Below are 27,172 nucleotides of genomic sequence, written 5' to 3'. Positions count from 1 at the left end.
ACCGTGAATTTGTATCTCAGTTTCTATTTTTTAGTACAATGACAAATGTAGAAGATGGCAGCCATCGCATGAAGGACGTGCTATATGTCTCCAAATATCGGAGAGCAGTACTACAGAAAGATCTTGCGAATGAAACTGGTGGAACATGCAGAGTTCAGAAAGCGGTAAACATAGAAGTTGAACATGTTATTTAATGTAAAAAAAGGCAATGGTGATGTTGTAGCATTGAAATGCCCGTCATGGACCGATCACCAAATGAGGAGAATAAGTGGGGAAAGAGTATTATGGAGTAGTCGATTCACACTCACTCAAACTCAAACTACTCCTTGTACTAGAATCCCGCTGAAGAAACTGGCTTTCGAGTATTTCAACCACTTCAGACATCTCTGGTCGAACAGATGGATCCTTGTGTGCACACAACAATGCCAGTCGGACAACCTTCTCTGCTTCTTCTTCTTCCACATAGTTCCCTTGCAAATTGGGATCGAACAATCTTCCCAACTCGTTCTTGTTCATAAATTCACCAATCCATTCCTCCAAACTGAGATTTTCATCATACGCCAACGCATCGAGTTTTGCAGGTGGCTTTCCAGAGATGAGCTCGAGAAGCAGTTTCCCAAAGGCGTGAACATCATTCCTGAGTGTGCACTTTCCTGTGTGCAGGTACTCCGGGGCAATAAAATCGTCTCTGCCGTCGGCATAGGTGGTGTCAACATACACGTCTTCGTAGAGATGATAGGTCAGAGAATAGGAATCAGAATCAGCCGATTCTTCTTCCTGGGATGAGGATGAGACTCTCACGGGGTGCTTTAGTCTGGGCCATTGAATAGTCCCTTCCTTTGCATTTCCGTCGTGCATGATAAGGGCACGCCAAAAATTTCCTATCACGGCCTCAAATTGTTCATTTAGGAATATACTTGACGAGCAAATGTCGCGGTGCATGATCTTGACATTGCCTTGATTATGTAGGTGTGCGAGACCTCTTGCTGCTCCCAAGGCTATACGCTTGCGAGTCGGCCAATCTAGAGGTCGTGTGGAACGATCTGGTCTCACTACAAGATGATAATATAGGGTCTTGTTGATCATCAATGGATACACCCCTAAGAGCTCGTTCTTGATCCTGCAAAAGCCCCTCAGGCGAAGCACATTTGGGTGTGTCGAAACCGTGCTTCCCACTTGCACTTCTGTTTCGAAGCTCTTCTTGTTCCCCAGTTCGACATAGCTTGCTCTGAACACTGCCACTAGCGAACCATCGGCCAAGCGCCCCTTGTAAACCTTGCCACACGGAAAGAACCCCACGTAGTTGTTGCCGCTAAAGTTGTCCGTCACGCGTTGGAGCTCCTTTAGGGAGAAGCTTTTAGGAGGTGTTGGATCATTTTCAACGGACTCGGGAGAACTGAAAGTTCGGAGATTGAACACCATCTTTAAGCGGGGAAAAAGTAGATTCTTCTCAAGCGCAAATGGATCGTATGAGCTTGATGGTTTTTCTTGATCTATGTTGAATGGTTTGGGACTGTCATCTGTTCAAAAGCAAGTGGATGTACAAGTAAAATAATTATTTTTATTATAAAATAATATTACAACTCTCTATTCTATCACATTCTCATAACCACTCATTGTACTTGCTTACCCACTCACTCACAAACCTCACGAACACAACTCTCGCACACACCCACTCACTCTCTATCACTTTACACATACACTTCACAAGACCCCTACACTCACCCCCACACACTTACGTACACACCCCACACTCAAGGGGCAAGGCTTTTCCCAAAAGTTGAACCAAACGCACCCTTTAAGTCGGCACATCCACCGACTTCCCGCACCATCTTTTTCTTATTATTTTATTGCAAGTTGTTGACCCATTTGTCAATAATTGCGGCTGAGGAATTGTCTAGAGAGAGAAAGATAAATCTGGAGGAGTAAAGAAGAGATCTTGAGAACTCTAGGAGAGAGAGGCGCTGATCTTCAACACCGTCCGCTTGGACACTGCTTTGGGCGGTGCGAATGAATGAAATGGTAAGGAAAAGTCGTTGGATCGAAGGCTGATTTTGAGGCATGGGGCCGTCTCGCTCCAAGGCCAATCGTATGTCCGATGTTCTTGTCTTCGTTCGGTTCCTGCTCAATATCGGAAATGGACCCTCGATGTCACCCCACAGTGGAGACGCTCGCGAGGATCTTTCTTTCCACAAAAGGACGAACGAACGTTCCCCGAAGTCCAAGCAGCGTGTTGTGCACTTCGGAGCGACTCGGGTTCGAATGGTCCAAAAATATCCAGCTTCTTGAAAATCACCTTCTCTTTATGATATTACCAGTGGATGCTTGTTGAGCCCTATTTATAGGGGACAAAGTCGGCACATCCACCGACTTCCCGCACCATCTTTTTCTATTATTTTATTGCAAGTTGTTGACCCATTTGTCAATAATTGCGGCTGAGAATTGTCTAGAGAGAAAAGATAAATCTAGAGGAGTAAAGAGAGAGATCTTGAGAACTCTAGGAGAGAGAGAGGCGCTGATCTTCAACACCGTCCGCTTGGACACTGCTTTTGGGCGGTGCGAATGAATGAAATGGTAAGGAAAAGTCGTTGGATCGAAGGCTGATTTTGAGGCATGCGGCCGTCTCGCTCAAGGCCAATCGTATGTCCGATGTTCTTGTCTTCGTTCGGTTCCTGCTCAATATCGGAAATGGACCCTCGATGTCACCCCACAGTGGAGACGCTCGCGAGGATCTTTCTTTCCACAAAAAGGACGAACGAACGTTCCCCGAAGTCAAGCAGCGTGTTGTGCACTTCGAGCGACTCGGGTTCGGATGGTCCAAAAATATCCAGCTTCTTGAAAATCACCTTCTCTTTATGATATTACCAGTGGATGCTTGTTGAGCCCTATTTATAGGGGACAAAGTCGGCGAGAAAATATTCAGTGGTTCGTGAGCTCCACGTCATCTGCTGACGTGGCGCGCGCGTACCACCCAGATATCGACACGCGTCCTGTGAGGACCCGCCGGAAAATGGAGAGGCTGGTTCTCTCGGCTGGCTTGGCTCGGCTCGCTGGCAGAAGAAAGGACAGACAACTCAGTGGGTCAATAAATGCGTAACACTCCCGCTCAAATAATCTCTCTCCTCACTTGAATTTGCTGGGTTTTTTCTCGCTCTCTCTCTCCTCTCCCCTCGCAAACAGATAACAATCGACACCTCCTCTGTTTCTTCTCCGCGCATCCCACTCCTTCCACTTCCGCCTCCGTCTCCGGCTCCGGCTCCGGCTCCGCCTCCCCCAAAAGCCTCGCCGCCATCTGCCTCTGGCACGTCGCCTCGTCCAAGAGCGCCGCCAGTCGCAGCTGGTCCCAACCCCTCCACCTCCGATCGTTTCCAACGCGGAGATCGAGCACAAGTTTTGTGCTCGCGTTGGTCTCTCGGCAACTTCTGGACCTCCGTCCGATTGCGTCCCTCTGACGAAATCGTCATCAGCTTCGACTCCGTGCATTGCGTTTGTCAAGCCGCCGTTCCCCGCCGTCGCCCGGCGCTCGCTCGCTCGCTGGTCCTGTCGCTTCCTCCGTCTCTGCTTCGGTGCTCGCTCGCTGGTCCTGTCGCTTCCTCCGTCTCTGTTTCGGCGCTCGCTCTTTGCTCCGTTGCTCGCTCCATCTCTGCTCCGGCGCCGCTTTCCTTCGCGCATTAATCTGCTTGGGCGGCCGAGATTTGGGGATCCCATTTCTGCAACCACCTGCAGAGCAGCGTCGACGCCCTCAGACTCTAGGATCTTCAAGATGATATGCTCGTTCCAATTATCCCAGACTCTAAGATCTTCATGCTAAAGCCGTATATCTGTGGTTACTCATGTTCGCCGTGATGTTCTCCTGTATGTTTCCCTACCTATGACAGTTAGATGAATATACGCCATGATCAACATGAGAACGCAAAAGTAATGGATGATGGGAATGCTTCTGTGCACTGAAGGAGCTTCTTGCCTTGATCAATCGCAAGATGTTCTGCTTGTTTTGTGGTCCTGTTTGAATATTGCATACTCAGGAGCTCCAATTGCATGTCCCCATCCTCTGTTGCAAACATGGCCGATGGATTGCAGCATCCGTCGGTGATTCAGAAAATTCACGGGCAGTCTCACTTTATCTCTTCTTTCGCGTGCCATCTGCGTGAGAAATTACGGACCGCACGATTTTGCAAGCATTGTAGGCTTGTAGCCATGGAGCGTTGCGGAGTTCTCTATCTCCAGCATTCCGGGGGCAGTGGTCTGGCTCTTCTGTCCTCTCTCCCATTTGGGTTCAAGCTCCGGCTTCCTTATGGAAGCGGTTTCTGCAGCTGTTTCCAAGTTGAGGAAGCATGTGGACTTGGCGGAGAGAGTAATTCCGCAACATGAGCTCAGGAGGCTTAGGAAAATTGCTCTCAGGATGGTGGAGAGGATGGAAGTTGGGGATGCAGGAATTACCCAGGCTTTGGTGGATTCTATACATGAGAAGTGGAGAGGGATGAAGTGGTGAAGTTGAAATTTGAAGGTCCCCAGTCACTTAACATGAAAAGAACCCATGAAACTTTGGAGGTTAGTGCTGGTCTCTTCTTTGCTTATGGATAAGTAAGTAAATGAAGGTTGAATCTTGATAAGCCTGGAACTTTCATGAGTTTGCTGATTGCTTGCGTGCATTTAAGTGCCGTATTTGACATCTGGAATGGATATAAAATCATGACTTCAAAAGATGTAATCACTTGAATAAATCTCTGTTGGCGTTGGAGACTTGAGAGTCTTTATTTTAATCATGAATCATTGATGCACTGAGATAATGAGCCTCTAATACACTTGCCTTGTCAGAGTAGGACTGGAGGCTTTGTTATATGGAGATCTGGAAGTTCAGTGGTGTTGTACCGAGGGATGGCGTATACGCTTTCTTGTGTCCAATCATACAATGAAAAAATACAGACCAGTGTGAATTCTCTGAAAAATGAGGACACAGCCAGTAATGTTTTTCATAGCAAAGGAGGCCGGATTTTATGTGGTTCTGCAGAATATATGAAGGATCTGTCTAAGGAAAAACGCATGGATATGAATGATCCTAACAGTTTATTAGATGAGTTGGGTCCACGGTTCAAGGATTGGTCAGGCTGTGAGCCAGTTTCAGTTGATGCTGACTTGCTCCCTTCAGAGGTTCCAGGATATAAACCTCCAGTTAAGCTTCTTCCTTATGGGGTTAGACATTGTCTGAGAAACAAAGAGATGACCAGGTTTCGTAGACTTGCAAGAACGATGCCTTCACATTTTGCCCTGGGTATGTGTGCATCAATGGCAATAAAGTTTGTGCTTTTCTGTCATTGCTGGTTAATGGCTGACAAACTGGTTTGATTATACTATGTCTCAAAATTGTTCTAAACTAATCCTACTTTTTTGTAGGAAGAAACAGAAAGCTGCAAGGTCTTGCTGAGGCCATGGTAAAGTTGTGGGAGAGCAGTGCTATTGCAAAAATAGCAATTAAACGCGGCGTGCTAAATACTTGCAATGATAGAATGGCTGAGGAACTGAAGGTTGGACAATCTACATATGTTGACTTTTAGCATATATGTATGAGCTAATTATTGTTGAAAATGGGTGTTCTGTTGCTTTCATCGAGCACAGAACCTTTCAGAGTCTGTACTTTATTTGATTTGCCTGACAGAAAGAATTACCTACTATTTGCCATAGAGTGGTAGTTTGACTAAATCATTATCCTTCAAGCCCACAGTACAATGCTGAATTTTCTATTTCATCTCTGACCATGGAATTTATAATTGTTGTCATAATGGTAAAAATCAGCCAAGGTTAGTGTGTCACCATTCTGGGACATACTTGTGTAGTGTTGTGAAGGATTGGTTATGCAAGTTCTTATCTCTCCGAGCATTTTGTTCCAATCTTAATGTTCTGGCATTATGATAATATCAACTTCTGTTTAGTGTTGCATATTCCGTCCTTTTTCTTTAGGTAAGGAAAATTTGGTGCTCTTGTTATTGATTTGTGTCATTTTGAATGCAGAATTTAACTGGGGGAACACTACTTTCTAGGAACAAAGATTATATTGTGTTTTACAGGGGCAATGACTTCTTGCCTCCTGTGGTGGTAGAAGCATTGAAAGAGAGAGAAAAACTAACAGATGTGCAGGCAAATGAGGAAGATCAAGCATGTCAGAGGGCCTCAGCTGCAATTGAATCAAAATTAAAGCTTCTAAAAAGCCCACTTGTTGCTGGCACTCTTACTGAAACTCTGGCTGCCACCTCTCAGTGGGGGAATGAAATAAGTAGCAAAGATGTTGAGCATATGCGTAGAGATGAATCACTCAATAAGCACGCTGCACTCTTGAAATATCTTAAGAAGAAACTTGCTCTTGTAAGTTACGAGATTGAACAAACTTATGCTATAAAATTCTGCTCCATTTCCTTAATTATTTACCACATTTTCCATTTATTTTTCCTCTTCTTTCAGGCTAAAGGGAAGGTCGAAAGGGCTGAGAAAGCTCTAGCAAAAGTGCAGGAGAATCTTAGACCAGCAGACCTTCCAGTTGATCTGGAAACCATAAGTGATGAGGAGAGATCTTTACTACGTAAGATTGGTCTGAGTATGAAGCCCTTCCTGCTTATCAGTAAGAATAGCTGGTTTGCCTCTTGATTGAACAATGTAAAAAGTCAGCTTTCATGACTAGCTTTTCATCTTCTGTTTGGTTTAATCCAGGAAGGCGTGGCATTTTTATGGTACCGTAGAGAACATGCACTTGCATTGGAAGTATCGCGAGTTGGTGAAACTAATAGTGAGGGGAAAAAGTTTTGCACAAGTGAAGCGTCTTGTAGTTTCTTTAGAGGCTGAAAGTGGTGGAGTGCTGGTATCCTTAGATAAGACTATGAAAAGCTATGCTATCATCGTTTATCGTGGGAAGAATTATCAAAGGCCTCATGCAGTGAGACCCAGAAATTTGCTGACTAGAAGGCAGGCATTGGCTCGCTCTATTGAACTTCAGAGACGTGAGGTGAAACTGATTGAAAAACTATTCTTAATCCCTTATCCTTAAGCTTGTCACAATGCTTATCCTATTCTATGTTATTAAATTTTCTTTTACTGCAGGCACTTAAGCATCATATTTCAGACTTGCTGGAGCGGATTGAGCTACTAAATTACGAACTTGTACGAGCTCTTGCCTTTTAGAAATTTGATGAGACAAAAAACTAGCATTTATTTCAGTAATGCATTCTCTTCCTCCTTCACAGGAAGATATGAGAGTAAACAACCAAACTTTCTAGATCATTTAATGCTGGAGCGACAATAGATGACACATCTGAGGTATCTGTCTCTCATCCTTTGGAGTACATTTGCTCCTCTACGTGTAGAATCAGCATGTATCTCGAGGCAATTAACCTTAAAAGGCTTACTTTTGTATTAACTTGTAGAATGTTGCTATCTGAACTTAGATTCAGTTTTCTTTTCTTTGGTAGCAATACTCTCTAAAGGTGATGTCCTAATGCATGGTTCAGTTGTTTGGCTTTACTTCTATCTGGATGACATTTGGTGGAAGTTTGCAAGATCTTTCTGTCGCAGCAATCCTTAGTAATTTCTAGCATAACCTTCGTATGATTGATACCTTTTCTATAATTCGAAATCAGGATGAAGGAGAGGAGGCATATCTTAAAGTTTATGACAGTGGTGTGGAGGACACTTGAAGGAATTAAGAAGCTTGTTCCAAAAAAAAAAATTGGTAATTTTACTGCTAGTTATACCTTCCCCTCTTTGCAAATTGTCTGAGGAAGACTAGCTCAGAAGAAGTTGAGCATATTATTGAATCAGAAATATGTCTCAAACATATTTGGTCACCTTTTTTTAATCCTTTTGGCTGTAGAATATAGTTGGTCAGTTCATCACTGAGGTTCTGATGGAATGTTCGTCTTGGCACATACATAGCTTCCTTGCTTGATTAGGCAAGCAACATATTATATGCACTCGTCTTCACTTACTTACATAGCTTCCTTGCTTGATTAGGCAAGCAACATATCATATGCACTCATCTTCACTTAGGTTCATTATGCTATGGAACATTAAGTCACTAGTTCCTGCATCATCGATCAAGAGTCGGGCAATATGTTGCTTTCACGCGGGTATTTGGTTTAGTCGTGCCTTTGCTACAGTGATCATTGATGTTTGCAAATGAGTTAGCTTCTTTATTTTTCTTCTAATTCCATCATCCTCGCAGATTGTCCAGGCACCCCTGCTTGTGGTCGGAAGCAGATTTCTTGGACGTTGTGAAACATTTTTGACCTGAGAGGAGTCTTTCTAATCACATGTAAGAAGAAAATTGAAATGCAAGGTGGGTGTGTCTTGTAGGGGTGAGACGAGGATTTCCTTATTGATGGTTAAGATGTGTTGTTCATTGTTCCTCATTTCCAGGACCTAGTCCCATGTGTGTTAATCTCATTTGAAGATGAGCACATACTTATGTGGAGAGGAAGAGAGTGGAAGTCTTCCTTTCCAACTCCCAAAGTTTATTACAAGGATTATCCATCTAGTGTTGATCGTGCATGTGAAGGATCTCCTCTTCCAGTAATCTCAGAACAGGATGAAAACAGGAAGTTCCTGGCAAAACCAGTCCTCCTTCTGTTCAAGAAAACGAGGTATATGGAGTTACTGATGCAGATTCAATTTTGAGGGAGGTTGATGGAAATAAAATCACTGTAGGCGGCAAAAGCAGTGAAGCAGAAGAATCAGAAGATGCAAAGAGCATCAATGCAGCTGCTGCTATGCACGATGTTGTTGCGGAAGAATCCGAGACCATGGTGGAAACAGAGAAACTGCACGATGTTAAGGCAGGCTGTCGAGAACGGCAGTGCACTTATCTTGATTAGTAATTCATTGGATGTTGACATTGCTTACCAAAGGGCGGTTGCTTTTGCAAAGACTGCTCCACCTGGCCCCATTTTCAGGCACCGACCTAGGAGAGCTGTGTCCAAGAAGATTGTGAAGGAAGAAGATGGAAATGTAGATGCCGAAGGCGAACCTTCTTCTACACTTACGGAGAGAGGAAACAAGTAGAGAGATACAAAAATTCAAAGGAAAAGAGTTGGATGAACACCACTTGTATGTATCACCACTAGGAAGCTTGAGGGTTGATGAACTCGCCAAGTTGTTGGCATGAGTTTTAATGCTTGTTGACATTTCATGGGGATGCATGTATCAGCTTCTCCACAAAATTTTTCAATGCGATTGATGTTAATCTGTTGATTCTTGACGCCATGGTCTCTTTTCTCAAAAGCAATTTGTTACTTCGCTCTTTTTCCGTTTACCCTTTCACTAGCGAATTGAAATATAACGCACTTTTCTTTTCAAGTGAACACTTGATCAAATGAGACGTTTAACTTTCCTGCCTAATTAGCTTTACACTCATCATGAGACGTTTAACTTTCCCGCCTCATTAGCTTTACACTCATCATCATCAAGGAGTATGGAGGACAGTGTGGCTTAAGAAGGAGAGATTGCACAATGCTTTGCCAAAGGTGATGGCAATGCGTGAAGCGAAAGGGGCGACTAATGAGTATCGGTGCCGATCCTGATTCTTAAAATCTCTTTTTCTAGTCAAAAGATTTACGAGGAGAATGTAGATTGAAGCATTCCAGTCTGTACTCAATCTAAATAACGGATTTTCATGACTCAAAGTGATCACTTCATGGAACTAAGCATATAAAATTTGCACGCACCAAAAAAAAATAAAAATTACACGCACCTAGTTTAAAATAAACTTGGCATCCAAACCCTGATACCTCATTTTTTTTTATTTCTTATCCAACAACCATTTTTGAAATAAACTTGGGCAACTCTTTTTTTTTTCTTTAAAACTTTCGAAAATAAATTCATACGTGCTTCCGTACTCAAAACACTCAAAATTAAATGCTAAGGTCCTATAAAAGATTTATATGCTGACATCATCTGACCTCAATAGGTTAGATCTTCTGGTTCTTGTAATACTGATTTTAGCATCCGCTGGACAAGGTTAACTAGCAGGTGGTCATTCTTTTTCTGCCTCCTTAATGTTTCCTCCTAAAATATGTTCTTTGCCTGCTCCATGATACATAAGACTGCTGTGATGGGAGTGACGAATACGGTGATAAAGTGAAGTGCCTGAATACATGTCGGGTTTGCAGTCACATTAAAGCAATAAAATCAAAAGAGTTGAGAAAAAGTACTTCTGCATCTATATAACCATTAGCCACCTTGCTTTCAGCATCAACAATAGGTTCAGATGATACAATTGACTCTTTCTCATTTGCCGATGTTAAAAACTCATCTTTCTCTTCCACAGCGTGCTATACAGAACAACAAATGTCCAGATTCTTGGAATCATGTTGACTACAGAGAATCAATTGCGTGTACTGCATGATTAAACTTTGATGACTTGCCGTAATTCCCTTATCTTGGACTCCAGTTGATAGATGATCATGTTCTGCTGCCAAATCTTCTTCCAAATACTATCGAAAGTGGACACATGTAAAGAACTGGGAGGAAGTTTATTGCATAGGAAGTTAACATACTAATATGCATCCAGAACTTTGTAAGCATGGCTTACTATTAGGGAAAAAAGAAAAAAGAAAAAAAAGGCTTGAGCTTCCCTCATCCTCTCTGCAGACAAAGAAGGCGTGTCTGAATTCTTCATCTGCTTCAACTTCAATTCTTCCTGGTATTGCTTCATGCGCTTCTCTTGCTTCATTTTGCCAGGCCCTTTTCCATGAAATTTACGGGAAAGCAATCGGAAAGCTTCCTTTGGGGTTAACTGTTGCAAAACATTCAAAACAAGAAGATTGGCATAAAAACATCAAAGTAATGAATTGGCGTTTCTTTGTCAGACGCAAAAGAAATTATAATGGACAATTTAGTATTACAAGGCTTTATGATTAATATCTTTTTTCCGTTGAAAACTTACTATTTGGCCAAAATTCATCTGTCCTTTCAATGCGGATCTCTTTCTGTCCATCATCTGCAATGCCTACGAGCTTGCTTTTCTTCTTCTCCATGTTTCTACCACCCCACTCAACAGTTCCTTTAAGTGTTCCCCCATTCCTTAAGAGCTGATAGTTTCCATCTTAGACAAGCTTGTTCTAGTAAGATACCTGGCCTCATTGAGTACAGCCAGAACCCGTTTTTGACGAGCAAATACTTCTGCTGCTGCCTTTTTCCCAGCTTCGACACCTAAGAATTTCAGTCGCACATCGGGGCCAAGAAAAAAAGACAGCCAGTTGGATGAATTGATTTGATTTCTTGACTCAGAGAGGCCACACATATTCTCAACAGCAACAAGCCCAAAACATATAGCAATCATCTAATTTAAATAAGAATTATAAGGTAAACTATTTACCAGGTTGATGATAGGCATGAATATTAACTAATGAGGCGTATATCTCAACTGCTCGCTCATACAATGCTATAAGAGCCCCCACTGATCTAGGGGTCACTTCTTCAACAGTGACTGTTATAGACTCACGATCATTGGCATATAGAGCATAGCCCGTTCCCCCCGTTCCCTACAGAAGTTCACCATATCTAAAAGGGATCAATTGCAGAAAACAACCGAGTGACTATAAGTAAATCATCCACTGAACTCATGTCTCCTTTCCAAGAGAAGTGTGAGATCTTAAACTTCAGAAACAATAGACATAAGAACTTCGACTATTGCTAGAATCTTCTTAAAGGTAAATATTAGTAGCTCTTATTGTAAACTAACTTGAAGCATTCCAAACAGATAGTCACCACAGGTAACACTAGGTTCAAGCTCCCAATCATGACCAGGTGGTCTCTCACAAAGCACTTCAATGAATGTTACGGAGAAGTTGTGCACACCCTCTCTCAGCTGTTGTTTGTAGCTATATGGAAATGAGACAAAAGCACTTCACGTCACCAGCATGTAAAAGTAATAGTGGCATTACTTTATCAAAAAATAACTTACGCATGCTGATCTGGGCTTCCTTTATTCCCATAAACAGTAAGCCCTTGATTGACCTGTGAAATGAACAATTTGAGATTTAACATTTTGGAAACTAGAGATGGAGATGGAACTCTTATTTTCACCAAAAATTAAACACATACCCGATTGCCATCCAAATCAAATTGTTGCAGATACCAACTGAATAACAGAAGGCTGACTTTGTAAGGAAGAATTACCATGTCCTGACAGCAGCAATTTAAATAGTGAAACAATTGTCAATGACTGCAAACTGAAAGGGAAAAAACAACAATTCAGAAGACACTCTCATTCAAATATAACACCTTAGATCCTACACCATCAGAAGCCCAATACCAACATAAAGCAAGCAATGCAGCAGGGTTGTTCTTCACCTGGAAAAGAAAAGTTATTTCCGCTGACACAGGACTACAAAAGGCAAGAACCATCCTTTGATCAGTGTCAGTAGAGAAGCCACTCAGACAGCTACGGAAAACTACCAATAGTTCTTATGTTGTAACTTCTTCTTCTTCTTTTGTGTGTGTTTTCGTTTTTTTTTTTTTTTTTTTTTTCGTTTTTGTTTTTTGCACTGAGGGGGGTGATAGCGACTGCACATCAGGTATTATGGCTTTTGGTCACTCAAGGTTATTATATGCTTCATTTTAGAAGTAAAATTATCCAAGAATCCAAACATCTATGATTTAAGGTTCAGCGTTCAGTACTATTAAATTCTCAAAATGAGCCAGTCACTTTCAAGTTAGAAGTTATGTCTTCTACCAACTTCATTTCTTTTAAAGTCAAAGCTAAAGCCAAAACTAACCCATTAGCCTAGAGAATTCTTCATGGTCGTACTTCAGTTTTGCTCTTCCTCCGAACTCAGTAGGAAGGTTCTCCTCATCAAAGAATGATCTCATGAGCTCGACACTATTGTTGTTCTTCAGGTACACAAACTTAACCTTTGAAAGTCTTAGCATCCAAGAAGTACTTCACAACCTGCGCCGAAAAATGTGAAGCGTCAGTCTTGGATCAGGAGAATTCTCGTAACTTGGATTTAAAAGAGGAGGAAATACATCCTCTCATATTAACAGCACAACGAAGTGAGAGAATAAGGAGTCTCGGGATATTAGCCTTCAAAATGATGGATTTAAAGCATTTCTACAACTGTAACAGCATCTCATGCACAGATAAATGATGTACCAAGCCAAAGATGAAACAAGAGCCAAGAGCAATGCAAAAAGAGACGGGCATGGCATGAGAGAGCAGGCAAACTTTAAAATGGGACTAATCTATGTTGTTCTATTCTTTGCTGGCCGCTGGACTACAAGATAAGTTGAATATGGCCTCTTGGTGGTGCACCAAAAAAGTAGTGTCTGCTAGTGTATCTCTACCAGGAATTGGACCAACTAATGACTGCCTCAAGAGTGTTTGATAGAATATTGAATTCATATCAACACAGTTGTTTGACACTTGGCACAAGAGAATTGGCACCAAGCGAGCAAGCCACGGCCGTGCCATAGAATCTAGGAGCTCGTTCCCATCAGCCAAACAGCAGGGGTGCTTCTTGGATAACTTGCTGGCTCTGATCTTGACCATCTCTCAATATTCTTTGAACCGGGCGAGGGTCCTTTGCATGTTGTGGACTTTCAAGACCCTCTCAATCTGTTCACAACTGCTGTGCTCAGACTTCAACCAGCTCGTTTGGCAGATTATTTCCACTATCCTTTTGGATGAATCTCCATCACTTAGTTCAGTTACTGGAAAAAGAAAAAGTTGCAATGACATTAATCAAATTGACAGTTCAGTCTAAGAATTTCCATCCTCAGATAAGCTAAAAACCAGAAGTTCAATCCCCAGTTCGTTCAGGCTACTCCAAAATTAAACAAACGATTTTATATTTATCTAGACCAGAGAATGAGAAACTGCTAAGGCAATGCAGAAACAGATATGATCATGTGGTTCAAGGTAAGATGTTATTTTACCAGCATGTTTGGAGAGATGATGAGCTTCAACAGCATCCAACTTCTTGAATTGCTCCCCGCACTAGTGGCAGATGAGAACCGAAGATCCTGAATGAGCATCAGGGCCCACCGTAGTCCTGGACTTTGGGAAACCACTGCTTCTGGAACCGGCCGAACTCCCTTCAATCTTCCTTGAGGGAGTACTCATCGACCTTGGGAAACTGTAACTGCTTGGAACCATGTACTGGCCTCGAGGATCAGGCGTTCCGGGATGAAGTGTCCCGACGAAAGTCGACGAAGTCGAATCACTCCCGCTGTAATTCCTGCCGACTTTGCCTCCGATGCCCATGATCTGCAAAAAGGGGTACAGATAAGGGGTGTATTGACGTTAAAGTATTATCTGCAAAAAGGGCCACTTCATGGTTTCTCATGGCCAGAAAAACTACTGACTCAGGTCAACCACATGGTCAGCCATGGAAATCAGATAAATATGAGCAATCGATCAAGGAGATACACTCTGCGAAATGTCCAGTCCTTACAAGCGCTGCAATTTTGAAATCTTAATTACCTTAGATTCAAACTGCAGCGAGTCATCTTCCTCACTGTGGTGAGAGTTACTCCATCGACGAAACATGGTGCCTGAAGCCACAAAAATTGAAGGAATTAATAATATATCTTTAAAGAACTATTGATGGCCTACTATAGAAGTAACAATTCACACCATATAAGAACATGTACAGATATTCAAAAGACTAGGAATGAGAGCATATTTCCTATAGGTAAAACAGACGGGAAAATAAATTACAGAGGCAAATGGAGCCTTCGCTCTCTAGTTTTTAACAGAACAAAAAAGGAAGGGCAAGTGAACTAAGCCCTTAATTTTAAGGAAAGAACAACCTAATAATTGAGCAATGTAGATGTATTGCAATTCAACCACATTGATGCTATAGTGCAAAAAGTAAAGCCCGTATATAGGATAGGCGGCACTGCAACATCAACCATCAATAGTGTCACTGTGCTTGAACCTGTAAAACAATTGCAGCTCCCCCGAAGGAAACATGCTCTCAAATTCTTAATTTGCGAGATATTCATGAACTAGAACCAATGTGCACATTGCATACGCGTATCCAGACAGATTAAAAAAAAAGAAATTTCCCAAGAAAGCACTAGAAATGCTACAAGAAAAATACCAAATTTGTCTCCATCGCCGTACTGTCGGAAGCTTCTGTTCTATCAGCATTCTGGTTCTCCACATCAATCACGACTCCATCGGAATCATCGTCCTCAGAATCATCAGCCACAATTTCCCAATCAGCGCTACGCACGCTCTCCGCCAAAGGAGCGTCCTCTTCGCCCTCTCCATTAACCACAATCGACGACGGCCTATCCGGCGAAGCCTTCTTGACCTGCGGCCTCCTGCTCCTAGAACTAGTAGTCATCCACACACGAAACAAAAAGAAAAAAAAAAAATGAGAATCCCGAACACCCACCATGGAAACCGAGGAAAACAGCCAGCTAGCGGAGCACCTGAGGCCGCGCTGCCGCATCTTGAAGGAGGCGGGGAGAAGCCGGCGGCGAGGGGCCGGGGAAGCGAAGGTCCGCGGTTCGTCGATTGCTCGCGGTCTTCTCGTCCGTGCGGTGGTTCGTCGGTCGGAAAGAGGGAATGCAGAGAGAGAGAGGTCGCGGTCCTCTCGCCGGTCCGGTGCGGTGGTTCGTCGGTTGCTGGCCGTGGTTCGCCGGTCGGAAAGAAGGAGGGCACAGAGAGACTGGGAGTCGCGTCCTGTTCGTCGGAGAGAGAGAGGGAGGGTAGAGTGGGAGGCGCGAAGAAAGAGAAGAAGAAGAAGAAACCCTCGCTCGGTCCGAAATTTTTTTAAAATGGCGCCTGATTTTCTCCTCAGTCTGACCAGATTGTGGGTCCCACGCCGAGCCGAGCCGAGCCGAGCGGAGAAAGTCTTTTCATTTTCCTGCGGATCCCCAGGACAGGTGTCGAGCTGAGTGGTATGTGCACGCCACGTCAGCGGATGACGTGGCGCGCACGAACCACTGAATATTTTCTCCAAAGTCAGCATCCACCAACTTCCCGCACCATCTTTTTCCTATTATTTTATTGCAAGTTGTTGACCCATTTGTCAATAATTGCGGCTGAGGAATTGTCTAGAGAGAGAAAGATAAATCTGGAGGAGTAAAGAGAGATCTTGAGAACTCTAGGAGAGAGAGCGCTGATCTTCAACACCGTCCGCTTGGACACTGCTTTTGGGCGGTGCGAATGAATGAAATGGTAAGGAAAAGTCGTTGGATCGAAGGCTGATTTTGAGGCATGGGGCCGTCTCGCTCCAAGGCCAATCGTATGTCCGATGTTCTTGTCTTCGTTCGGTTCCCTGCTCAATATCGGAAATGGACCCTCGATGTCACCCCACAGTGGAGACGCTCGCGAGGATCTTTCTTTCCACAAAAAGGACGAACGAACGTTCCCCGAAGTCCAAGCAGCGTGTTGTGCACTTCGGAGCGACTCGGGTTCGAATGGTCCAAAAATATCCAGCTTCTTGAAAATCACCTTCTCTTTATGATATTACCAGTGGATGCTTGTTGAGCCCTATTTATAGGGGACAAAGTCGGCACATCCACCGACTTCCCGCACCATCTTTTTTCTATTATTTTATTGCAAGTTGTTGACCCATTTGTCAATAATTGCGGCTGAGGAATTGTCTAGAGAGAGAAAGATAAATCTAGAGGAGTAAAGAGAGATCTTGAGAACTCTAGGAGAGAGAGAGGCGCTGATCTTCAACACCGTCCGCTTGGACACTGCTTTTGGGCGGTGCGAATGAATGAAATGGTAAGGAAAAGTCGTTGGATCGAAGGCTGATTTTGAGGCATGGGGCCGTCTCGCTCCAAGGCCAATCGTATGTCCGATGTTCTTGTCTTCGTTCGGTTCCTGCTCAATATCGGAAATGGACCCTCGATGTCACCCCACAGTGGAGACGCTCGCGAGGATCTTTCTTTCCACAAAAAGGACGAACGAATGTTCCCCGAAGTCCAAGCAGCGTGTTGTGCACTTCGGAGCGACTCGGGTTCGGATGGTCCAAAAATATCCAGCTTCTTGAAAATCACCTTCTCTTTATGATATTACCAGTGGATGCTTGTTCCCGCTACCTAGGTAACTTGGGATGAAAGTGATGACACCTTCCCCATTGTTTCGGGGTCAATGCCAACGCTGAAAATCGCCTCCTTCATTTGTCAGGATTCCGTTGCCTTTTTCAGCATCAAGCAAAAGAAGGAACAAACTCTACCCCTCAACGTCATCTCGTGTTCCACCTTTGATCCGCGAGAAGACAAAAAGTTATGAATGAAACTTTCTTTTTGGATCCTTTCGATATTAATTCCATTGGAGCAAGTCAAAAAAATTAAAGAAATAAAACTATCCAATGTGATCTGCTCTCAATAACCATAAGATGCTCACTCAATATAATCCTTTTATCGACGAATACTCCTTGCCTCACTTTTCCTTTTGCCTGCTCAACCTCCTTCAAGCCTGAAAGCTTCTCGTGACCGATTTCGCTCTTCCAGTACTAACCCATATGCCCATGGTTAAGGGACTATTGGGCACACCTAAAAATTTTATTAGGCTAGGGCTTGTAGGGAACAACTCGATGTGAAAACAATTTTCTTGTATGGTGAACTTGAAAAGAAAATCAACATGGGTCAACCAGAAGATTTTCAATTTGAAAGTAATAAAAATCATGTTTGTCTATCCTTGTGGACAATGGTCGTGACTTGGTGGGACAAAAGCGAGCTCCCGAATCATTGATCTTCGAGTCGAGATGATGGCATCGTGTTGTGAGCGGATGGGCTAAAGGAATGGCGAGTGAGAGTTGCAGCTTATTTTTCGAGTTGTTCGCCGTGCTTGATTTACTAAATAATATGAGAAAAGGTTTAAATGTTGTTGTGCTAAAATAATTTTTTTTTTTAAAGGATACTTCTCGAATGCTAAGGAGTTACAATGAGATAGCAAACTAATGAAGGGAGAGAGAAAGGATAATAGCGATAAATTAGTGCATATATGTTTTGCTACTTTAACCCTCGAAGATGACGGATTTCTTTTTCAACTAGGCTAACTTTCTTTTCTTGTTTTTCTTTCTGTTACTAAGTCAGGAAGATCGCATTGTACCTAATCTTGGACTATTCTCCAGGCGTACTTGGCTAAGGAAATGAGGTACTCTCAAATCCTATTTCAATTCAACCTAAGTAAACCTGTATAGTACCCACACATGATTATTTTATTCTGGTATTATAAAAGCGGTGAATTATCAATTAGTGAGAACAATATACTAAATTTTATATTATTCTAACAGAATTAGTATACATTTATTTTTAATTACAAGAGTAATGTAAGTTGGGCTTTCATCAAGACCAGCATATTAAGATCTCATTTATATTTAACCAAAAGAAGAGCCCAAACCTGTATCATGATTTGTGGATGACTTGAGCTAGACTTTGTACAGCACTTGTCCAAAACCCGATCCTTGAGCTCCCTCATTAACTTAATGAGAATTATTTCACCTATCTATCACCACTACAACCTACTTCCCTGGTTAAGGACTCGTTTACATTAGCGTAAAATTTCATGATTTTCATATTAAAAAATAATAATAATTGAAGTCCGTAAATTACATGATTTAAATAAAATAAGAACTAACAGTAAAAAATCGATCCGTGTTTACCCTATTTTTTTAATTTTTTTTTTACAAGTTTTGGCGTGAAAGAAGAATTCCAAAGTTTGAGACTACCGAATCACTTGTCCTCCATCATTTAGTACTTGAACTTGTATTCGAAAGAAAGAAACTCTAGAAAGTGATTGTATGAGAGCAATAGAATCACCTCACTGAAAAGTTGAGATCACAAGGCTGTAACATTCTCTTTCGATTTATAGTGGAAACCAACTGTGAGCAACTTTGGAGAAAGAGAGAGCGAGAGAGGCTTCGTTGCCTCGAAGCTTCCTAAATTTGACAAATCGCGTGACTCATATAAAGCAAATTTCGCATAATTCTCCTAGTCTTCTTGCATTCCCATGTTGGATGCAATTTGCGCAATCCCAAGATTTCCATAACCAGAATAAGAACATGCATAATTAAGTAAAAAGATTAACACACCTGTTTTGGATCCATCATTCTTGAAGTGGAAGCGGAAACACAATGTTCCACGCACAAGTCATTCTCCTCTATTGCCCTTCGTATCACTGACTCAATGAGGCGGCCTCCCTCACGTTTAGCGTTAAGTAAACGCTCCTTAGGTGAAGATACATGTGAGAATTAGGGTTAGAGGAGAGACTTGAGCACTATTTATAAAGTTTCCAGTCAGGCCCCCTCATTACGAACCAGGCTCAACTCGGCGCACACTAGCCAGCCTCATATTAGACTAATTAAGAAACCTTATATCTCACCTTAGACCAACCCTGTTTTACGATAACCGTAAAAACAGTAAATTACAATATCAATTAATTTAATCCACATTAAAAAAAATCTTACATTCTCCCACTTGGACTATATTAATTGAAATCGTACTGTATGTGCGCACATTTGGTCTAAAGATAATTCTTAATAGTCAATCATATCCCATAAAGTCTTAAACACCGAATCATGGCGATAATGCATGTATATACACATAGCCTTCCATGGTTATGAGTACTCTCAACTTTATTGATATGGATTCAATATGGTTAACATTTCTTTATGTATAATAAGATATATGCACAAGGCTAATAACCGGACGCCCTAGTCTTCACTCAAGATTTATATAGTACCTTGAGACTTTATTAATATGTATTCAACATAATAACAATATATTCAAAAATATTTTATTAAATGCAAAAGTTGATACATATCAAACCATTACAAAGTGTAACGAACATAGATGAAACATTTATCAAAGTAAAGCCAAAATAGCTCCCACTAAATAACAGCATCTCATGATGTTCCTAGGCCCATGCTAATGACATGTTGCTCAAATACACATGGGCGTAGGCTTTTAATTAGTGGATCTGCAACTATATTATCTGTGAAAATATGTTATATTATAACGTCACATTTTTGTACCCTTTCTTTATGGTCAAAAATCTTTGACCGTCATATATTTATACCCCTTGAGATTTATGTAGTTAATAATACTACAAAATTATTGTCTCAATATAAATGTATGGATCTATCTATAAAGTTAAAAACGGTCAACTCCTTCATGAGGTTCCGGAGCCTAATGGCCCAAGTAACAACCTAAAGAATGTTACTAACACTGCTTACATAGTAGAAGATGACATAGAACTTTATTTACTGCACTTCCCCGCTAACATAAATATGTATTTCGTTATTGATCACATATCATCCTAACAGCCATCAAAGTTTACATTTGAATACCTTACTAGCTGCAAGAATTGAACATGTTTGTAAATTAGCATATAATCTATTGTCCTATTTAAGTATCTTACAACTTTCTTGGCAACAACCTAGTAATCGCATCCTGGATTTGACTGATATCTGCCTAGAAGTTCCGTCGCAAAGACGATATTTATCCTAGTGCAAATTTGAGTATACATTATACTTTTAAGTGCACTAACACAAGGTACATCATTTAACTAGATTTTTTCAATATCTAAAAAATGACAATGTAATGGATTCAATCCATCACCCTTAACGACATGAACAATTCCTAGCTTGCAATGATATATATTGAATATTTTCAAAATATAATCAGCAAATGTCCTCTAAGATAAATCTAATAAAATCCAATATTTATATGGTGAGAACAATCCTTACGGACCTTAGTACAAAGGATAAAAGATGCCTCAAGGTCACTACTTGTAAACAAAATATCATAGACATAGAGTTTGAGAAAAATAAATTTCCTCCAATTGACCTTGCAATATATTGAATTACTTTATTCTCAATTGAATAGAATAACAATACTATAAAACTTTAATAATATTGTCTGGAAATTTGCTTAAAATCATGAATAAGACTTTTTAGTCTACATACAAGTTTACTTGAATCTGTTACAAAATTCTCCAATTGCACTATATAGATTTTGTATCTATTTAACGTAACTCCAAATCAAAAAGAACTATTAATGCCACGTCTAAAGAATCTTTAAAGAAATAATTATTTCTTTACTATAATTATCCACCCTCTTTCAGAGTGAAACTTTAGCTACAAATTTAGTTTTGAACTCCATAATCTTTCTTTGAAATCCTTTTAGTTTTGTATGCCAATTTGCAACTAATGAACTTGTGATCTTTAGGCAAATCAGTAAGTTTCCAAACACTATAATGTTTCATAGATTGTATATCGCATTTATGGCATCTAATCACATACTTGATTAAGGATAAAAACATTTATTTATGTCGCTAAATCAACAATATAGTGGATGTTGCAATCATGCCCTCACAAATAGACTATATAGTTTAATGGAATAATTAATCATCTTTTCCTAACAAATCTCTTGAGTAAAGCTACAACCACTTCATTCTATACTTGAGATGTTTGAAAAAATTTCATCATAAATTGTATCAAGAATAGTTACTTAAACCTCAACAAGTTTAGTTTATGGTACATGAGATTCCATAATTATCTGTACCACAATTATCTGTATAGGCAAAGACAAAGACACAGTGATTTTCCATCGTACTATTATCCTTAATAGTTTGAGAGCAGTTATCCTTTACAATTACGTCGAATTGTAGAAACTTTACAGTATGTGATTCCATAATACTTGTACGTTCTTTAGGATCATAAAATTGATACTCCTTTTACAATCTGAGTAGAATACAAAATAATTCCGAGTGAATCTAAATTCCAACGCACTTAATATTGGATTAGATAATCTCACTTCATGACGCCTCTAAATTTCATATGATTCAAGTAATTTATGTCCAGTCTATAATTCAAAAAAAGTTTATGAAATAACTTTGATAAGAAACACCTTTTGTATGTGAAAATGTTGCTTTCAAAATATCAGCCCACAAAAGACCAGATAAATTAGTGTTACTAATCATACTCATCACCATGTTCAATATGGTGCATTTATGCCTTTCAGCCAAATCTTTTGTCAGATTTTCAGGCATAATAATTAAGTTACCACCTCAGAATCTACCAAGTATTTAACAAATGACTATTTAAGTTATTTCGCATTGTCATACTTGCCAAAATACTCACGGCCACTATTAAGCTTGACAACCTTTTAAGACTAATTGTAATTATTTTATTCTTTATCTCAGTAATTTTACTTGACAATAATCTATAGAAGTCTTTAGATAGCTGTTAAGAGTAGACAGAATATCAACATTATCAACTTTTCTACCCTTCCTTTAGACATGAGATTATTTCATAAATAGAAAATTTTTGGAAACAACTTCTTCATCCATCTACGAGATGTATATACCATTAAAACTTAAACACAATATTTGCAAATGTGTCATAAATTCGATATTAGATAAGACATGATTACAAGTCACTAAGGCTTCTATTATCTTATAGCGGCGCGAGTTCGCGAGCAAACCACTTTTCAAGTGTTCCAAAATGAAACGCTTCATTGACAAAGAAACAAATTCTATTACTCTTTTCCTAAGCAACAAATCATATGTTCACAACTTAAAATTTGAAACAATAAAAACCTCAATAATAATAGAGTTATTAATTATAGAAAATGTAACTAAAAAACAATATATATATATATATATATATATATATATATATAATAGTACCATGTGAGCACCTTTGTATAACTTGACATACAAGTACACATCCAGAGAGTTACACGCATAATCATATAATCATCTTTGGGTAGAATACATGACATGCAATTATACACTCCCCACATGATAGTGGTTATGAGAATATATTCTAATATTCGTGAATTCATCACCTTTGGGCATATGAACCACTAGAATCATTCACTCATCTACCACACTATCATGTATCCCTCCATGAACTAATACACAATCACCTCTTTTGAGAGTATGACCACGCATTAGACCAGAAGATATCTCAATCAGCATACAAGACCGAAATTTCTCAAATCTAATCAAGCGTGCCACTTTGGCGGTCACTACTCAATTGAATCCTTGAAACTTTTTCATACCAGGGATATAAACTTTACTTCTCACATACACCATATACATGTGATTTTAACTTTAGTGATAGGGACAGTAAATCACTAAAATCACATATCATGCTAATTACATTACTTTATTCATTAATAAAAATTAATCATACATATATATAAATATATATAAATATATATATAAATATATATATATATATATAGCGAATCTGAAAGACAGATTCCAATAAGATCATTGATCACAGCAACACAAGAAACTTCTCATAACAGAGAATAAAGCATCTATTATGCACCCCGATTACAAATTACCAGAATAACATAAAAAGAATGCTGATCTAGAAGATCTCTCACAAATTAATATCAATAGTAATACATGATACATCAAATCGACAAGCCTGATAGCTGATCCATTATCACTCATGAGTTTCACAAGGCAAAAAATGACTCCAAGGCCAACAACCGATTTATTAACCAATTTTAAGTAACAAATTATCATTGTAATCAACCAATGGACTATTAATTGAGTCAAACCAGAAAACCAAATATCTAAACTTTAACAGTAGTTACTATTGCTTTGTGTAAATGTTGTCATACTCCTTAACCATAAAAAATATTCAACTTAATGGATATTAACTTGTGACTAAATGAGTTTAGGTACAATATACATAACTTAACTAACATGCATTACCCACATTCAGTAGATGTGTTAATTAGTACAATCGGTTTAGTCATAGATTTTTAAGATGTCCATCATTCAAAGGTTATCACATGTAAAGGAATATGCATAAGTAACAAAAGTTTCAGAACCTTTACTGTTTCTCATCACCTCAATACATAGCTTAATTACTATCCTACAATGGTTGTATCTCATTAAGCCAGCTTTAGTTAATAAATTACACATTTATAATGTTTATGTGATAACATACTCAGAACCCAACACTTGTATTTCTAAAATCACATAAAATACAAGAAAAATACGCAAAATACACTAAAAATAAACGTATTTAGGGCTTTGTATGTATTTTCACAACCGTAAAATCATTAAACATGTAAAATAAATACACCACAAGGTAGAGGAAGATCATACGAACCTAACGCCACCAACCACGTGCCCACACGCATCTCCGGAGTGCGTGGCGCGTGGAGCTCACGCGCTGGCGTCAAGAGACCGGTCAAAACCGGTCCGACCAATCGCGGTCCAACCGGTTCCCGGCTTGACCGTTCGGTCCAGCCACTCGATCCGACCGGTTGACTAGGTTGGTGTCAGTCAACGTGTCGGGTCGAGTCCTCGGGTCGGGTTGAGTTTGCTGCGACTGGGTTGGTGCCGGTCGGCGATGTCATCATGACGTTAGGCACCCGTGTGCCTGCTTCTGACACGCAAGTTACGCCCGCGCATGGGAGCGTGTGGGAGGGCGCGTGACCGGGCATGGGCGCGTGCTCGACACCCGGGCGGCGCGTGGGCGCGTGGGGGCTCGTGGGGCCTCCCTCGCGATGCGCCGCCCACGATTTTGCCGTCTCACCGAGCCCAAACTGAATATATGATTTAATTCTATTTTTGTTTTACAAAAATCTCGAAAATCTCAAATTAGGAAAAATCCTTTGCGTTAGAGTTCTAAGGTTTTGGTTGCTCTGATACCACATGTTAGATACAATTTGCGCAATCCCAAGATCTCCATAACTAGAACAAGAACACGCATAATTGAGTAGAAATATTAACACACCTGTTTGGATCCATCGTTCTTGAAGCGAAGCGGAAAACACAATATTCCACGTGCAAGTCCTTCTCCTCTATGCCCTCCGTATCACTAGCTCAATAAGGCGGTCCTCCTCACGTTTAGCATTAGGTAAACGCTTCTTAGGTGAGGATACATGTGAAAATAGGGTTAGAAAGAGAGACTTGAGCACTCTTTATAGAGTTTCTAGTGAAATTTTTCACGGCGGCTGCCACACTAGCCACCCCATATTAGACTAATTAAGAAACCTCTATCTCACCTTAGATCCATCCTATTTTATGGTAACCGTAAAAAACAGTAAATTACAATATCAATTAATTAAGTCCACATTAAGAAAACTCTTACATCCCACGCTTTGAAAATTTAGGCTTGGCGCAATCCAAGTCGAAAGTCAATCCAAACGGCTTGACCAATCCGGATTTTCACTTGAGAGAGGGAAAAAGAAATAAAAACTGGCTAGCCAATGTGCAAGATTTATTCTTATTTTGGTAAATTAGTAAAATTATTGCACGATTAAAATATAAAACGGAGCATCTAATAATTTTTGGCTTCTTGTCCATAATCCATCTCTTTTATCTTTAGCATTATTGAGTCAAAGCACCATTTTTAACTCCCTTTCATTTCTTTCTGTGTAATAATTGGACATAAAAGAAAAGCCAAAAGCCCAAATTTATGTTGGTAAGACCCGACTCAGCTCCTCTTTGTGCTTCTAAAGTGTCATGAAAGAACAAAGAAAAGAAAGAGAAAGCAAAACGAAAGGGAAAGAATAAACGAGAGAGACGAAGAGCTCGGAGGAAATCGAAAAGAAAGAAGAGAGGGAAATCGCTATGGTTGGTCGGAAAGCATCAATTGATGCCGGAATACACCTTTACATGTGAATGGTAAGATTTCCTTGCGGTCTTTCCCTCTTACAAGTTTGGTTTTTGTTCTAGGAGTTAAAAGCGTAGCTCCTTCTTGGTCCAGCCAAAGCCCCCTCAGGCGTACCACATTCGCGCACATAAATCAAGCTTGACACTTCCATCTCTGTTTTGAGCTGCTTTGTAGTCTCTTGCACGAGATTGCTGGCCCTTTTGATTGCCACTTGAGAACCATTGGCCAAGCTCCCCAGTAAACCATACCGAATCCACCCATGCCCACGATATTATTGTGGCCTAAATTTTGCATCGCGTCTCCAAGCTCCTGCAGAGAAAAGCATTTAGGGAGTGCTGGGTCGTCTTCAATGGGATTGGAGAATCTGAAGGTCTGGAACTTGAACACATGAGATTTCTTTTTAGTGCTGATTGATTTCGGATTAGCTTTTCTGTCACGGTAGCTTTGGTTCGGCACGCCCAAGACTGTGTCTAGGGGCGTGAAAGTCGTCCCACTTGGGATCATCTCTTTCATAACGAGGAGAATCGCTCTTGGTGTCGTTGAATCTACGGGCCAGGTCTGCAATCCAAACCCTAAAGTCTTATCCTTTCAGCAGCTTCGGTGGGAGAGAGAGTTGAAAATGCGTCAATATTATAATTTGCAGTTCTAATTAAAAAAGGATTAATTCAATGAAAAAATCTAAATTAATATACCATGTGACAAATTTACTACCCGTTAAAAATTTTCCCGTTAAATTGCTGAATTAAATCATATGTGATAGTTGATGGAGTATACTGATTCCACAACACATGCTATGATGTTCAACTAGACGTTGAATATCTCATATAGGAAAAAAAGACCCTCTCGTGTATGCGAGCTTCTCTCTACCCTCTCGGTAGCGTATTCCTTTTTGTCCTTGTTACAGTTTGATTCACAAAAAACAAAAACCCTAAAGAATGTTTCGCCAGTTCTGTTTTGTCGAGTATGGTGGCTTTCTATTCTTTACATAGTCCAGTAGCTTCGCTCGATCGGCAGGATCTACGACTTATGTGGCTCCAATCAAGGTTGGATTTCCTTCCCTTTTGATCTGTGGGCAGAGTTAATGGTGTCTGGATGAAGAAGGTTGTAATCTGGTTCTGGACTTCTGGCGCAGTGGTGGGTTGTTGAATACGATTTTGATCTGTACTTCTGGAACAAATTCATCGTAGATGCTTTTGTGAAAAGGTGTGGATCCAGCTCTGATAAGGAGATCTACTGAAAATAGTATTGAGCTCTCTGTTAGCAAGATGCTTGATAAAATGTCTGAGAGGGATTTCATAAGTATTCAGAAATATTGACTGCTGCTATCAAGTTTTTATGGTCTTTACACAGCATGGATAGAAAAGATGACAATGAGTTGCGGGTTGCAAAGATTATGTAAACGATTAGGTCATCTATGGTTTGAAGAAGATGTGGTTGAAGTAAAACCTGGAGATATCCTTACGAAAAGAGATGAATGTAAGAGAACAATTTTGGGTAAACTTTACTCAAAAGCCAATGTCAACTTTCCAAGCATTCTTCACAACTATAAAGAAAGCATGGAAAGT

At 40.4% G+C, this 27,172-nt stretch overlaps 3 protein-coding genes and 1 pseudogene across 6 annotated transcripts; 1 reads left to right on the top strand and 3 right to left on the bottom strand.

Annotated features, from left to right (window-relative positions):
• Positions 1–282: 282 nt before the first annotated feature.
• Positions 283–1,422, bottom strand: LOC104427431 (BRASSINOSTEROID INSENSITIVE 1-associated receptor kinase 1). Its single transcript, XM_010040527.3, has one exon. It carries the CDS (start codon positions 1,420–1,422, stop codon positions 283–285), a length of 1,140 nt encoding a protein of 379 aa, XP_010038829.2.
• A 2,326-nt stretch (positions 1,423–3,748) lies between these two features.
• On the top strand, positions 3,749–8,573 carry LOC104455702 (annotated as a pseudogene).
• A 2,483-nt stretch (positions 8,574–11,056) lies between these two features.
• On the bottom strand, positions 11,057–12,914 carry LOC120289431 (glucose-6-phosphate isomerase 1, chloroplastic-like). 3 transcript variants are annotated; one of them, XM_039304319.1, is made up of 7 exons: positions 12,762–12,914; positions 12,268–12,336; positions 12,088–12,168; positions 11,948–12,000; positions 11,726–11,864; positions 11,360–11,525; positions 11,062–11,193 (listed from the first exon to the last, which is right to left on the bottom strand). In XM_039304319.1, the coding sequence occupies exons 3-7, from the start codon at positions 12,163–12,165 to the stop codon at positions 11,066–11,068; spliced, it is 564 nt and encodes a 187-aa protein (XP_039160253.1). In that variant the 5' UTR covers positions 12,166–12,168; positions 12,268–12,336; positions 12,762–12,914; the 3' UTR covers positions 11,062–11,065. The 3 variants fall into 3 exon arrangements, 1 of the variants encoding a protein (XP_039160253.1); XR_005547418.1 differs by lacking the exons at positions 11,360–11,525; positions 11,726–11,864 and having other exon boundaries at positions 11,057–11,193; XR_005547417.1 differs by lacking the exons at positions 11,062–11,193; positions 11,726–11,864 and having other exon boundaries at positions 11,388–11,525.
• A 753-nt stretch (positions 12,915–13,667) lies between these two features.
• Positions 13,668–15,843, bottom strand: LOC120289430. Of its 2 annotated transcripts, none has more exons than XM_039304317.1 (5): positions 15,427–15,843; positions 15,113–15,327; positions 14,468–14,538; positions 13,921–14,251; positions 13,668–13,695 (listed from the first exon to the last, which is right to left on the bottom strand). In XM_039304317.1, exons 1-4 carry the CDS (start codon positions 15,444–15,446, stop codon positions 13,982–13,984), a joined length of 576 nt encoding a protein of 191 aa, XP_039160251.1. In that variant the 5' UTR covers positions 15,447–15,843; the 3' UTR covers positions 13,668–13,695; positions 13,921–13,981. The 2 variants fall into 2 exon arrangements, with proteins under 2 accessions (XP_039160251.1, XP_039160252.1); XM_039304318.1 differs by having other exon boundaries at positions 15,090–15,327; positions 15,427–15,833.
• Between the last annotated feature and the right edge of the window lie 11,329 nt (positions 15,844–27,172).

This window comes from Eucalyptus grandis, chromosome 11 (genome assembly GCF_016545825.1).
Source record: "Eucalyptus grandis isolate ANBG69807.140 chromosome 11, ASM1654582v1, whole genome shotgun sequence".
Taxonomy (NCBI): Eukaryota; Viridiplantae; Streptophyta; class Magnoliopsida; order Myrtales; family Myrtaceae; genus Eucalyptus; species Eucalyptus grandis.
This window is presented reverse-complemented; position numbering and strand designations above follow the sequence as displayed.

What these genes read in the sequence shown, in the direction of transcription:
- LOC104427431 (XM_010040527.3), bottom strand. Translation starts at nt 1,422, where the DNA reads ATGGTGTTCAATCTCCGAACTTTCAGTTCTCCCGAGTCCGTTGAAAAT.
- LOC120289431 (XM_039304319.1), bottom strand. Translation starts at nt 12,165, where the DNA reads ATGGTAATTCTTCCTTACAAAGTCAGCCTTCTGTTATTCAGTTGGTAT. An exon ending in TTGATTTGGATGGCAATCGG is followed by an intron (nt 12,001 to 12,087) that starts GTATGTGTTTAA and finishes TTCATTTCACAG; the next exon opens with GTCAATCAAGGGCTTACTGT. An exon ending in GGAAGCCCAGATCAGCATGC is followed by an intron (nt 11,865 to 11,947) that starts GTAAGTTATTTT and finishes ATTTCCATATAG; the next exon opens with CTACAAACAACAGCTGAGAG.
- LOC120289430 (XM_039304317.1), bottom strand. Translation starts at nt 15,446, where the DNA reads ATGCGGCAGCGCGGCCTCAG. An exon ending in TAGAACAGAAGCTTCCGACA is followed by an intron (nt 14,539 to 15,112) that starts GTACGGCGATGG and finishes TTGTGGCTTCAG; the next exon opens with GCACCATGTTTCGTCGATGG. An exon ending in CGCTGCAGTTTGAATCTAAG is followed by an intron (nt 14,252 to 14,467) that starts GTAATTAAGATT and finishes CCCTTTTTGCAG; the next exon opens with ATCATGGGCATCGGAGGCAA.